The sequence below is a fragment of the Protomyctophum parallelum genome (genome assembly GCF_964188405.1).
Source record: "Protomyctophum parallelum genome assembly, chromosome: 7".
NCBI lineage: Eukaryota > Metazoa > Chordata > Actinopteri > Myctophiformes > Myctophidae > Protomyctophum > Protomyctophum parallelum.
In genome coordinates, this window is record NC_139705.1 from 30,632,109 (window position 1) to 30,646,577 (window position 14,469).

Here is a 14,469-nt window from a genome sequence, read left to right on the forward strand (position 1 = left end):
ACCAGAGGAGTAAATGGAAAGCCGAAAAGAACGGCCTCCCACAAGGTAGCGCGCTCGCCCCCCTCCTTTTCAATATCTAAACAAACGACCAGCCACTTGAAACCCAACCCATCAAAAACCCAACTATGCAGCTTCCACCTGAGGAACCGAGACGCAAAAAAAGAACTGAGCATCACAAACTCTCAAACCATACCCACCCCATGTAACTTGGAGTTACACTGGACAGTTTAACGTCATGCCCAGGACGAAAAGTTATAGAGAACACCAACATGACAAACCCTACACTTAAACCCTCTATATTTAATAAAAAACAATTCTGGACAGGAATCCTGTATTGCAGGGGTGCCCAAAAGGTACATCGTGATCTACCAGTAATCACAAAGGCTGTGCAGGTAGACCATATGGCATGCCCCTGTATATAATCTATCACTTGAATTAAGGTGACTTGACACCAGCTCAAATGTTGCACACAAACATCAGTAGCAAAAGTACAAAGTTATTGTGACAGTAATAATTGCTATAGTGTGTGTTCAGTAACAGGAATATTCCTGTCTCTCCAGCTCTTTAATAAATAGAAAAGGGTTTAATCAGGAGTTGTAGTAGCCACAGGATAATCTAAGCGGTGGATATTGCTCTTGTCTTCATGTCTTTATGTATGTAAATTGTCTTGTTGTTTGTGTCAAATGCGTGTATATGTGTTCTGCATATACTTGGCTGCTGTGTTGCAAGATAATGGGAGTTACTGATACTATGGGAGTGAATGGGAGTGAAAGGGAGGTACTGTTACTATGGGACTGATACTATGGGAGTGCATGGGAGTGGATGGGAGTGAATGGGAGGTATTGTTACTATGGGACTGATACTATTTGAGTGAATGGGAGTGAATGGGAGGTACTGTTACTATGGGACTGATACGATGAGAGTGAATGGGACTGAATGGGGTGTACTGTTACTATGTGACTGAATGGGAGTGAATAAAAGTGAATGGGAGTGAATGGGACTGAATGAGAGGTACCGTTACTATGGGACTGTGTTTAACAAAAAACTGGAGAGACCGGGAGACCTCTGTTACTGAACAAACACTATAGCAATGATTTTGTCACAATATAGAGCTATTTAACACTGTTACTGAACACACACTATAGCAATGATTACTGTCACACTATAGAGCTATTTAACACTGTTACTGAACACACACTATAGCAATGATTACTGTCACACTATAGAGCTATTTAACACTGTTACTGAACACACACTATAGCAATGATTACTGTCACACTATAGAGCTATTTAACACTGTTACTGAACACACACTATAGCAATGATTACTGTCACACTATAGAGCTATTTAACACTGTTACTGAACACACACTATAGCAATGATTACTGTCACACTATAGAGCTATTTAACACTGTTACTGAACACACACTCTATAGCAATGATTACTGTCACAATACAGAGCAATTTAATTTAGGTAACCAAATTGACCCCAATAGTAGATCTTTACACTCTCAATAGTTCAATTGTTGTTAAGCATCTGCTTAATTTCCAAAAAACTACACAATTAGAGAATGTAGAAGATTGCTACTTTTGATCCTTGGATTTTATAATGCTGATTGTAGCATAGCGATAGTGGTTAGTGACTGAGCTTTGTTAACATGAGTGCCCGGGATCGTTTCCCACCAATTTCAAAGAATGTTTGTTGCTTCGTGCCAATTTTCACAGAATGTTTGTCCTTTTACCTACCAGACAATACTCTTCTCACCTCTAGTCGATTATTTATTCAGCGTTTGAGCCACGGACCAACATTTGAGGCCATCTAGTCTCTCAGACCCATTTGAGCCACTGACCACCATTGTGAGAGTCTATTAATGTGAAATGGTGGTCCGTGGCTCAAACATGTTATCACTTTTGAAGTTACTTGTTGTGTTTAGATATGTAAATACTACTCTTTAAAGCCGTGTTTCGGTAGTCGAGTGGGTACTGTCGACGGTTAGTAAACATTGAGGCCGGGCATAGTTGTTTATAAACCTTCGACACTAACCATTCGGCTACTGAAACACTGTTTTACAGTTTCGTACAAACATCATATATAAACATCATAACAAGTAACTTCAAGTGATAGACGTTTGAACACACAAACAACAACAGCGTTAAGTATTAAATAACATTTATCACTTACTTGCTCCGAAGACCGATGGTGACGTGGCACTTCCAAACAAACACTGACCAAACCTACCTCCACGCGTCTCTTCCGTATTTGAGGGCGGCGGCACTTCCTTCCGGTGTGAGGCCACGCCCGCGAGATTTAACCGCGAATCTCAGTATTTAAGTCCGACGTCATTTTGTAGTGCTACGTTACGTCCGGGTCCAAGTGGCACCAGCTCCCGTCCGCATCCCATTGTAAATAGAATATCTAAACGCGTGAATCTTTTTAAATTGACGTTATTTTTCAGAAAGGAAGCCATAGAGGGTTAAAATGGGTCTTAATGCTTCCAACTCGAGTAGAATTATTAATGTTTTGTACAAGTGTCCATGACAACAAAAATATATGATGTGGAGACAATAAAGACTATTATTATCATTATTATTGAAGGTGGCAACAGTCCATTTGCTCGGTAAAAGATTTCGGGGGATATTTACAATGTGTGCAGGCTTGAGTATGTTGAATCTAGTTTGCATTAATGAGGATTTAGTTGACACAATCAAATAAAATGGCGATAGTATTCCATGTGGGGCAGACGGCCTGTCACAGCCAGATTTTGGAGAGAAGCGCAGCTTTGTTGTTGTGAGGAAAGCGGTAAAATGAGACTTTCGTGGTTGTTTTCGTCTCAGATTTAGTCCGACGGAGCGTCACAGTATAACTCCATGGGGACACAAAAGCGACACAAAAGTAGGACCCGGAAGTATCTCAGGAGGGGGCGCTCACGTCACAGCTAAAATACTGAATTGTAGTCATATTGTAGTCATATTGCCCCTACGTTACATCCGGGTCCCTTGGTCCCATCCGCTTCTAATGCAAAATAGCTACATATGAACGCGTGAATCTTTTTCTTTTTTTTTTTACAATAACGTTATTTGTCAGAAAGGAAGCCATTGAGGGTTAAAATGGGTCTTAATGCTTCCAACTCATATAACTGTCACCAACAACACTTTTAATGATATTACATGAAGCAGACAGCCCTGTGATGAAACCTTTAGCATTACACTGTGGTTAATAGGGGAGGATGGGGGAAGATGAACCGTCGGGTAAGTTGAACCACCCCCTGTATCTTTAAAACTACACACATGAGTTGTCATTTGACCTCAAAATCAGGACACACCCACCATTTCAACCTGACTGTGAAGATGAGAGACACATGGACAAAGTGGAAAGTACATTTATACACAAAAAAGTGTTTTTTGCTGGTCAAAGTAAAATAATAAACTTTTCTGGAATAATCATTTTTATATTAAAGCAAAAGCACCCAGGTCTAAACTTATATATCATGCATGTTGGTGATATACCAATGTATAAAACCCATGTGAATCATTTAGCTAAACATTAGCCTGGAGCATTAAGCTAGCCATGTTTTGTCAAAAAGTGGCCATGGGGCAAGTTGAACCAATTCCTTGGGGTAAATTGAGCCAATTTTCTTAATGTGAATCACCATTCATATTTTTGTATTAAGTATTAGCTACTCAAATTATACTGAATGACCTTTAATTTGGATGTTTGCAAATGTTTGCAAATTTGCTATATTGTATTAACAATATTGCAAATATTATAAGGTTCTGAATAACAAACTTTATTTAATTGTCTTTATATTGTTTAAATAATAAATAAACAGATAAATAAGACTATTTGCAAAAGGGGAAACTATTATTAAATTATTTTCAATACGTGAATACATTATCTGTTCAAGTTTAAGCTCTTTACATTAAAATATCATGTGGTTCAATTTTGGATCAACTTACCCCTTACCTGGGGCAAATTGAGCCACTTTTTATTTTATTTTTTAAAGGTCATATTTTCATGGCCCTTTGTCATAGCTGCTTACTCATCATTTCAATTGATAGAGGACATCCTGAAATATGTGTAGATCATTAGATTTGACTGCCATCTCATTTTGCCTTGCTTCCAGGACAACTTAAGTAAAAAGTGGTTCATCTTCCCCCATCCTCCCCCGTTTTTATTCACAATGGAATGTTATTGTACTCTTAATATATCATGGTGTAGCACAGCACAGTAGATTCATATTTCAATCGATCTGGGATGTTAAAATTGTGCAAAACTCTGTTCAATGAATGGCCTCTTCTGCTACATTAAAGTTACTAAACATTAAACGTTACTTATACCTGTTATTGAGACTCCTATAGAGCATGTTGACATGGATAGCTTGGTTAGTAGTATCTCTGTTAGTTAATGCAGTTTGATTGATTCAATTAATAGCCTATTTTATTAGACAAAAATGTAGAACAGTAGTGTCATAGAGTGGAAAATGCCATTTGGTTTAATGTCACATAATGCAGTGCCACGTAGAGCAGCATGATAAATGGTTAACTTTATAGTGTGTTCAAAAATGGCAGATCTGCAAGTTCAGTGTCTTGAATGAGATGTGCTGTGAGTTTGCATATCTGCTATTGTCCAGCATAGGACCGTTGCACAGTGAAGTATAGACAAGGCTTTAGGATTTATAAGTCGTTTTTAGAATATAATAGAATATTCACTCCAGTGAATAGCATTTATCCATTTAGATAACTTTTTGATGTTATTTAATTACTTATTTTTACACAGAAACATAATGTGTGTCTTTACAATAACTGTAATGTAATAATAATACTAATAATGTAATGTAATAATTATTAATTAAATAACCTTATTTTATTCTGAAGGCAACCGGATGTCTTAAATTAGCTAGCTCTCAGACAGGAAGTTCTAAATTAGCTCAAAAGACGGAGCCCTGTAAGAACTGGTCATATGATCACTATAACTTTTACAGACAACACGTTGATATTGCTGTGTTGTTTGTTTAGGACAATTAAGTCTGCGTTGTTGTCGGATGACGATTTTCAAGACCGTTTGACTTTGAAGCTTGCAGGTAAGAGCAGTAGAGCACTGTCGTCATTTATCTGCTCTATAAACGCCTTCGATCGAGTTGGTACATTTAAGGCTAATATTAATAACAATCTATTGATAAGTATGAATTAAAGTGATTTGCAAAATGTCTTTGAAAGGAGAAATGTCTACTGTGAGCAAGCTGGAAGAGTATCGACAGCGGATTCGCACAGAACTGGACGGTGTAGTTGACTTCTGGCTGAAATATTCTCATGATACAAAACACGGGTAAAAGTCGACACAATAACATCACATGACCTTTCTTGTTGTAATTGTAATCAGCCTCAGGGGCCAGGCCGCCAGGGCTGCCAACATTGACTTATTTGACTGAGAATCCAGGTCCAGGAAGGGGGGGGGGACAGGCTGTATTGTGAACTAGTACAGTGGTTTTCATCAACCAGAGGTCCTTGATGGGGTTCCAGGTGGTCCCCAGGTAAATGATGGAGAGTTGATAACCAAATGAACCCTTGTAGATCTTTAACTCTTGATAATGTAAAATGAAACCAAATGGACCCTTTGGTCCATTATTTATTTGAGTTATTATTTTTATTTTATTTTTTAAACATCTGCATTACTGTTAATTTACAAGAAGTACTAATACACAATTAGTCGTTAATGTAGAAGAATTGTTTTGATCAACGTTTGTTATCTCTCGGATCTCTCCTATGGTACCACTACCAACATCAATATAGCATGGAATTGTGGGCACATTTTTATCCAACGAGAACATCATTTTTAGTTTTGGGTCTGAGAGGCTAAATGCCATCAAATTGTGCTCCGCCATCTGGTGGAGCCATGTTAGTTCTGAGGGGAACCGAGTAGATTAAATGTCCTGTGTTCCAAAAAGGTAGGCCTACAGAAATTGATTTGATGATGATTGAAGTCAATGTGTAAGTCCCATCTTTAATAATAACCTAGCCCCTCTCGGGACCCTACGTAAACCTTTTCTGATATTTTGTTGAGTTTTACGTTGGGTAATTCACTACTGTATTTTCGTATGGAAATTCCTATACGCGGAAGTGGAGATTCTCTCTAAAATAGGACCCGCGGCATGTGACGCCATTATTTTCCTTGAGTTATTCTGAATTCGGTAACTTTAAGTAGCTATACATCCAGCTGCGAATATCTCCTGTGGCGCGGAAGCCGTTAAGTATTTTTAATCTTTGTTTGACCGATTTGGTCGCTTTATTTCTTCTTGTTTGTTTACCGTTTATTGTACCGCCTCCCGGTGTGCGGTTGGCTTGTGCGGCTACGTCCCTGCCTCTGATCTGCTGTGTCATAGCTATAGCGCCACTAGCTAGCCAGATAGGCGGTACAATGAGGTGTCAATAAACAAGGAAGGAAAAGAAGAATCCAAGCTTCCAAATCGGGCAAACATATATTAAAAATACTTAACGGCTTCCGCACCACAGGAGATATTCGCAGCGGCATGTATGTGTACTTATACTTTACATATTCAGAAAGCCTCACACTGAATAATATCGTCATAGAGCGCGGGGAGCAGCGAAACATGGAGTAAATGTTTTAAACAGGTGGCATGGACGACGTGGAACAGGACCCAATGCACTGGGTCGAACAAATGTCAGAAACTTCAGTAGCATTTGGGTTCTGCTTGGAGGGCTAATAATAACCATTAATTATCATGATTGCATGGGTCCTCCTCCCCCAGAAACATGGTAGATCAGTGTCAAGTTCAGTGTTGTGGTGAACTTGGGGAGTTATCTTTTATTGAATCCATAAGAGAACTGCATAACACAGATCATCCTTACAACTTATTCAAAGGAAGAATCAGGGCATAACAATTGAAGCTGTTGATGTGGGAATAAACAAGTTACAGCAATATTAGGATTCAAGTACGATTCGGTCTCTTTAGAAACGAACCCCATTCTGGGAGTTCCCGCCCAGAATGGGTTAATATATTTGTACTGTATTTATTAGGTTAATATTGGGAACAAATAACTGTATGGTAAGGGTTAAGGTTAGGTTTAGACATAGTTTTACTGAGATTAGGATTAAGGTTAGGTTTAGGTGTAGTTTTACTAAAAGGTGCCCACTCTTCCGAGTGCCCGCACTTCTCTAGTGCTCACTCTTCTCACCCAAGGTGCCCACTCTTCCCTACTGCCCAGTCTTCCCAAAACAAAAGTTTCTTAGTACCCACCTTTCCTGTATTCCTTTTATATAGCTTTACACAATCTAAGACAAATGAGTATTGTGGTGTTTGCGTTTATCAGTTCACAAGCAGTGATGTTGATTCTCTCCTCATTTCAGAGGGTTTTTCACTTGCATTGGGAAAGATGGAAAGGTTTATGATGAACTGAAGTATGTCTGGCTACAGGGTCGACAGGTAAGTCCTTTTAGTGCAGTCAGTGCTAATATGATTTGTAATAATAATAATAATAATAATAAAATGTGACTTATTTCCCCTTTTACAGGTTTGGATGTACTGTCGCTTGTACAGAACCTTTGAGCGTTTTCGCAAGCCAGAGATTCTTGAGGCTGCTAAGGCAGGTACGTTTTATGCCTCAAGGTATGATTATGAAAGACACATCTGCAATTACACCACCCACAACTAGAATCTTGCTAACTTGTCTCTTTTGAATTTATTGGGATAAGACGGTGAAACATTTCAGGAATTGAGGGAGAGGGGTGTGATGAAGTGCATTGCAGTTACTCTGGATTGAATTAAAAAACATAAAAATAGTATGTGTCTATCTTAGAAAAGGGAAAGGCTTCAATTTAGCTTGAGTGTGACTGCTGTGGTCATTCAGAATGATTTTTTTGTTTTTAATGATACACATCATGCTAGAAGAGATCGGACCCTGCTTTCAGCATTTGAAACCTTATATGATCTGCTCTTGGGAAGGAACCACCTAACTCCAAAATGTTGCTTTAGCAGGCAGTTTGAGGGTCCAGAGTTAGGAGGTTTTGTCCAAAGCACTTTTTACTACTTTTCATTGGTTCAATATTTTCTAAACAACACATTTCCTCCCAACAGCAACATTATACTGAAAGGTGTACTTCATTCTGGTAGTTATCAGTAGGTTATAGTTTGTATTGATGATACAATGGATTATATACTTAGAAGGCCCTCATGTCTATATACAATTCATGATGGTGATTCAAGTTTCTTTAATAGGAAAAAGACCCCTTGAGATGTACCATCTATTTTCGAGGGGCTCCCTTACACAGATACATGTCACAATCATTATTGTACATGTAAACAATAGACAACAAATTACACACATTTCCACTATACATGGACAAGACAAAACACTAAACATTGCAAACCTTGAAAACCTCACAGCTGCATTACAGCAGGGTTTCTCATCCCGTGGGTGGTCACCAAATTATTTTGGGGGGTCCCCAAATTATGATATCTATATATATATATATATATATATATATATATATGTTGTGGCTGATAATAATTTACCAATAAATTACTCATGCCGGCAGGCTAAACCTGGGAGCTAAAACAAACTGTAATGACGCGCGATAAAACAATGACAAAATGATTCATATCCAATCAAGCTCAAAGTTTAAAACGTTTATATAGCTCAGTGCACAAAATATTACAATACAATAAATAAATCTAATCTAATAAATCTAATAAATAACAATCAAAACAGTGAGCAAACAAAACGTGAATGAATCAAACTAACAAAGTATATCGTGCGGTCAACAAAGTGTATCCTCCCAGCTCACCCTGCCTCCAAGTTCAAACAGCCTTAGGGGCGAGCTGGTTCAGACACCCATATTTGTTGACTACCAAGGGCCACCCACAGACGCTCCCACCAATAATGGAACGTCAGTGCGGTGCCCACACCCATCACCAACCAAGTGACAATTACTGTATATAAGCATTCTTTGGCTCCTACAATATATATATATATATATATATATATATATTCTTTGCAACTGAATGGCTGGAAATTAGTTTACAATGTAAACTCTTCATTTCAAGTACACATAGTACATGCATAAACTTTCTTTAATGATTATATCTGGTTTCAGTATTCATTTAGGATATATTTTATCTATTATTAAGCTTATTTTTGCAGTCAGTTTGTATTGGGGTTCGGGAGGGGGGGTGGGGGTCGCGAGACATGGCTGGTCCCCAGCCAAAAACGTTCATGACTAAATGGTTTGTTGCATTTTTAGGTGGAGCTTTCCTGCAGCGATTTGCTCGTGTGCCCAGCAGTGGCACAGAAGCATCATGGAAGTGTGCCTTCTGTTTAACAAGGGACGGAAAGCCTGTTAAAATCCAGCGGACAATCTTCAGTGAGTGTTTCTACCTCATGGCCTTGGATGAATTGAGCAGGGTCACTGGAGATAAGGATATGCAGGTAAAAAACATGGAGTGAATGTGATTGATTTATTAACAGTTTGCAGAATTACAGTACATTTCAAGTACAACTCAGTACAAAAACTGTTAACTGTTAGTGGACGACATAAAGCATTACACTTGTTTACAATAGGGCCAACCATTTTCAATTCATCAAAACATTTAGAGACGTACGAATATACACAACTATATTATAGTCAAAAGGAAATCATCATAGGAGGTAAAAAGGGAAAAGAAACAAAGTGAGGGGGAACAGGGGTGGGTGGGGGACTCTTCAGTACATCCAGAGTATTGCATTGCCACAGTACAATTGTTATTGTGGTTACAATGTTGCATTGATAGAGTACCTAAAATAAGTTGGCCATAATTGGCCTTTTCTCATACTGTACAGATTGATTGAATACTTTTATTTGTCAGAAATGTAAACAGCATGAGGTGCAGTAAGTCATTATTAAGACTAGGATAACACAAAGTTCCTGGCGACTTACAGTACATATGGGGTACCTACTTACTGTAAAATGCTTATTAGCATTGCGCTGGAGGTACATTACATTCACGCCCACTGGCTCCATTTAGTAGAAGCACAGCTGGCAGTTCTAAGGTTTTAAGTCAATTAGATTTTCCTTTGCCTTGATAATGCACTCAACAACGTGTTGATGTCAATTCAATTCAAGGAGCTTTATTGGCATGAGAAAACATACATTGCCAAAGTAGGTGTCAAAATACAATAAAAACAGTTGCAAATGGGGAAAGTATATACAGTTGGAGGTGGTACAGCATTTTGTAGACAGAGCTATATCACATTGCCTCGTTTTATATAGGGTATAAAGCTTTTTTTTTAACAATTGGCAGCATTCTTTTGCAGTCATTTGGGACAAATGGCAGCATTTTTTTCTCAAGACTATTTAAATAGTATACAAAAATCTGATTTAGGCTTCTTCAGGCTTCTTGCAATTAGCGTAGTTGTTGAGGGTTGGTCAGGAGGCACATAGAGGCAGGGGTATTAGGATCAACATATCACATCACGATGTGCCTAGATGCTTGTAGATCAGCTAGTTTTGGTGCTAGTGTTTGTTTGTCCAGGCTGGACGAACCAGTGGACCAAACTGGGACATGCATGGTTCGTTAAAGCTCCTTTGGTTAATCATGAACTGTTCTACCTGCAGCAGCACTGCACTGGCACTATACTTGCTCATGATTTCCAAAAGGAACTATAGCATTGGGGTCCGGACCCCAGGTAGTGACAAGTATAGTGTCCTGTAGAGTCACTGAGAGAAGGGGTGATGGCATATTGATGGTTTAAATAGAAACAAAGCGATATCAACCAAAAATAACGAATAATAAAGCTTAATCAGTTAGAAGTGAAGAGGCTTACAATATGCTTGCAAGGGCAATCATTTTACTATGGTCTGGTGTGTCGTGCGTATTCTTGCTAGATGGAGGCGGAGCAGATGATGGACCAGTTGATTCATTGGGTTCGAGTGGACCCGTCAGGCCTGGGCCGACCCCAACTTTCTGGAGACAAGCCCACCAATTCCATGGCTGTGCCCATGATGCTGCTGTGCCTGGTGCAACAGCTGACTGATGGTCGGGGCCAGGAGGTAGCTCAGAAGTACAGGGAGACAGGCACCTGGTGCGTCAAGCAGATCCTGCAGCATGTGCAGGTAACCGAAATATGACCACTGGTATTGCATTAAAAACACTTTGACCCTGGCATCCCTATTATTGTGGGCATGTCATTATATTATTTTCTCAAGTGGTTAATAAGCAGGGCTGCACATAAGCGGTGCGCCAGCGCGCATGCGTCGTCAAATTTCAAAATGCGCTGTCAATCAAGCGCCGGGAAGCGCTTCTGCGCCGGGGCCGCCTAGAATGATTATTATGGCCAGAATACTAGTAAATTCTGTGGCGAGAGCATTTTCCACCGACTGCCACTCAAAGTGGCTACTGGCCAATCAATTCAATTCACAGCACGTCTTGCACAAGTGCACTGGCCATTGTGGCCAATCACAGCGCGTCCTTGCTCAAAAGGGGGAGGATTCCATGCTGCTTTCTGCTGGGAGGAGGGCAGGAGTTTACTGAGAGAACCTGACGCAAATAGTTTTGTCTTCTCCGTTTCAGATAGCAAACTACTTTAGTCCCCGGTGTAAAAGGGCATGCTTTGGATGCTTTGCACTCTTCCCATTTGCCGCTGTGCTTTTTTTTTTGTTTTCCGGGTGCTGGAGCAGCATGGTTGCTCGTGTGCGATGTCGTCTCACAGCCTAGGCACCGGCCACCGACTTTTTACGGGTACTAAGGTTTTAGTTCCGACATAGTGGAGTGGGAAGAGTTTAAAGCATTGCGGACTGGCACTGCTGCTGCCCAACATGAACACCGTGTCTCGACATACTGTCCCTTATTATCGTAAAGTCGGGTAGTGTACACTGTTTATTTTTGCACCGAGGAGCCATGTGTGTCTGACTACGTCGCCTCAGCTAAAAACAAAAGGGAAGCCTGATGTATGCTTCGCCGTACGATGTGTTGCATGTTTAAAAAATAATAAAAAATCTAAATATTGCTTTGATGCTCATATTATCCTTAGGAAGTATTAAGTTGTTTTTATTAGAATATGCATTCCATAGGGCTGGACCACACATGGACCTAGATTTTAGCAAATTTAGATTTTTTGAATAATGGGATGAATCTACAACAAGAGCCATTCTAGGGCTAAATCTAGAGTTGCAATACCCTCCATTGACTCCCCACTCATATATAAAATATCGTTTTGCTATAAGTTATTCATCCCTCTTTTATCCATCCGGCGAGACGGGTCGCCGCATTTTAGGAGCACCAAGAAACTCCTCCAGGTGCTCCTCTGAGTACTAGACCAAAAAAGTTGTGTGCAGCCCTGTTAATAAGTTTGAAGTACTCATCGCTGGTTCATCACTTTTCATGATTGCAGATGAATGCCCGACTAATCTCCCATATTTAAATACAGTTTTCAAAGATAATCGTGAGCTGCTGTATTTCGGAATGGTATAAAAGGAAAACATGAAAATGTCTAAGGATGGAATAGTTTAGCCTGTTTTTTCTTTAACCCTGACCAGAGAGGAGGGACTGCTATTTTGGAAAGCGTCTCATTGGAGGGAGAAGAGCTTCCTGGTTGCCAGGGGCGACTGCAGAATCCAGGTGGCCAAATCACAATCGCACAAACATAATTTCAAACATGCCTTTTTGTCCAGGAATGTGTAGCCACCTTTCTTGTGAACATAGACATTATGAAGACAGACACATTGGTTGAATTAGGTCATGATAGAGTCCCCCAGTAACCCGTCCTTTGTGCTGTGATGGTTCAGGTCACGCCTTGGAAGCAGGCTGGTTCTTGCTTCAGTTCTCTGCAGATCACGATGACAAGGAACTCCAGCAGACTGCAATCAGCAAATTCATAGAGCTGCCTTATCAGAATGGTTGGGATAAAGAGCATGGTGGCCTCTTCTATTTCCTGGATGCAGATGGTTACTGCCCCACACAGGTATGCTACAATCATCCAGTTATCTACACAGGTGATCTTTGTCTATTTTAGAAAAGTATTACAATGCTTTTGCAGTTTTACATTTTGTCTGTATTGTTGTCTGACTAGTTGGAGTGGAATATGAAGCTATGGTGGCCCCACTGTGAAGCTCTTGTTGCCTTTCTGATGGCTTACAGCAAAACCCAGAACTCCAATCTGCTGGAGACATTCTCTCAAGTTTACAACTACACTTTTAGCCATGTAAGTCACTTGCAGCACCACCTGAGGACGTTATGGACATCTGGTTTACCCTATGTTGAAACTTATGCCACAATAATGTCTCTATTTATCTGCTCATGCAGTTTCCTGACACTGTAAATGGTGAGTGGTTCGGCTATCTGACGCAAGAAGGGAAAGTAGCTCTTGATTTTAAAGGAGGCCCATTCAAAGGTAAGACATGGAAGAAAATTCGTTTTGATTGTCTTTATATAGTGATGAATATAGTGATTAATCACAACAAAGGTTATCTCATGATACTTTAGCACGTCAAGACTTGAAGACCATACCATTTGAATGACTGGAATGTTGAATTACAAATAGTAGAAATATAAATCAAGCAGTTGTCTTTGAAACACCTTCAAGCACTTTGTTTTCACATTATAGAATGTGACAACTATAGAATTAATATCTGTTCTATTCTCTTGTTGACTCTTTAGGGTTCTTCCATGTCCCTCGTTGCCTCTATATGTGTGAGTGGATTCTGGACAAACTGCTGGCAGACAAAGACTAACATTCCTTTTTCATGAGGCACAGTTGGATTTGTTGATTAAATGTTGAATTGCTTTGTAATAAAGCATACAGTTGATCAACAAATCCAACTTTGCCTCTGTTGGATTTGTATATTGTGAACTTAAGCAGAAAAGTGCCAGTGAACGTTTTAAAGTAGTCGCACTGTTTTTCAAATTGACAACCAAATAATGTGCTTTCTCTTTAATGGAAAACAAGTTTATTTTTTTTATATTATTCACTAATAAGGGAATCAATTTAAACAGTTACTTGAACTAAGATACTCTTTGTTTGCTTTTGCAATGATTGAAATGTGCCAAGAATATTTTAGTGAAAACTATTCACTCCACTCCATTGTGTTGTATTAAGCTCTAAATGGCAATGTTTACTATAAGTGATATTTTGAAATCAATGTTGCAGTAAATGTAACATTATTGTACTGAGTGTTCTGTAAATTTCAGTAATGTCCATGTCGAAAATGTAAGTTTGTTGCAAAGTAAACGTTCAAACAGAAATGCAATAAATGCATTTTAATGTACTGCAACAACTGGTGTAATGGGCCTGTTGGCCAAGAACAAGAATGCATGTGCATTGTGCAATGTTCTGTTTTTACCAGAATACCAGTTCATAAAGTAATTTATATGCTATGCTACTAGGCAATGTGTAGTAGAATGTACTTTACTAGCCTAAGATTTAGAGTAGACTATGTATTTTATCGATTCTGACATGTCAGAATCATATCATAATCG

The 14,469-nt window shown here is 39.3% G+C and overlaps 1 protein-coding gene across 1 annotated transcript; it reads left to right on the plus strand.

Annotated features, from left to right (window-relative positions):
- Positions 1 to 4,980: 4,980 nt before the first annotated feature.
- Positions 4,981 to 14,159, plus strand: renbp (renin binding protein). The gene is made up of 11 exons (XM_083769539.1): positions 4,981 to 5,082; positions 5,219 to 5,327; positions 7,368 to 7,443; positions 7,532 to 7,607; positions 9,261 to 9,445; positions 10,881 to 11,108; positions 12,531 to 12,612; positions 12,780 to 12,955; positions 13,064 to 13,195; positions 13,297 to 13,384; positions 13,651 to 14,159. Exons 2-11 carry the CDS (start codon positions 5,224 to 5,226, stop codon positions 13,722 to 13,724), a joined length of 1,221 nt encoding a protein of 406 aa, XP_083625665.1. The 5' UTR covers positions 4,981 to 5,082; positions 5,219 to 5,223; the 3' UTR covers positions 13,725 to 14,159.
- The last annotated feature ends 310 nt before the right edge of the window (positions 14,160 to 14,469 follow it).

Excerpts from the sequence above, each read along its gene's own strand:
- renbp (XM_083769539.1), top strand. The coding sequence starts at position 5,224 with ATGTCTACTGTGAGCAAGCTGGAAGAGTATCGACAGCGGATTCGCACA. Across the intron at positions 9,446-10,880 it reads CTGGAGATAAGGATATGCAG|ATGGAGGCGGAGCAGATGAT; the intron begins GTAAAAAACATG and ends TATTCTTGCTAG. Across the intron at positions 13,196-13,296 it reads ACAACTACACTTTTAGCCAT|TTTCCTGACACTGTAAATGG; the intron begins GTAAGTCACTTG and ends CTGCTCATGCAG.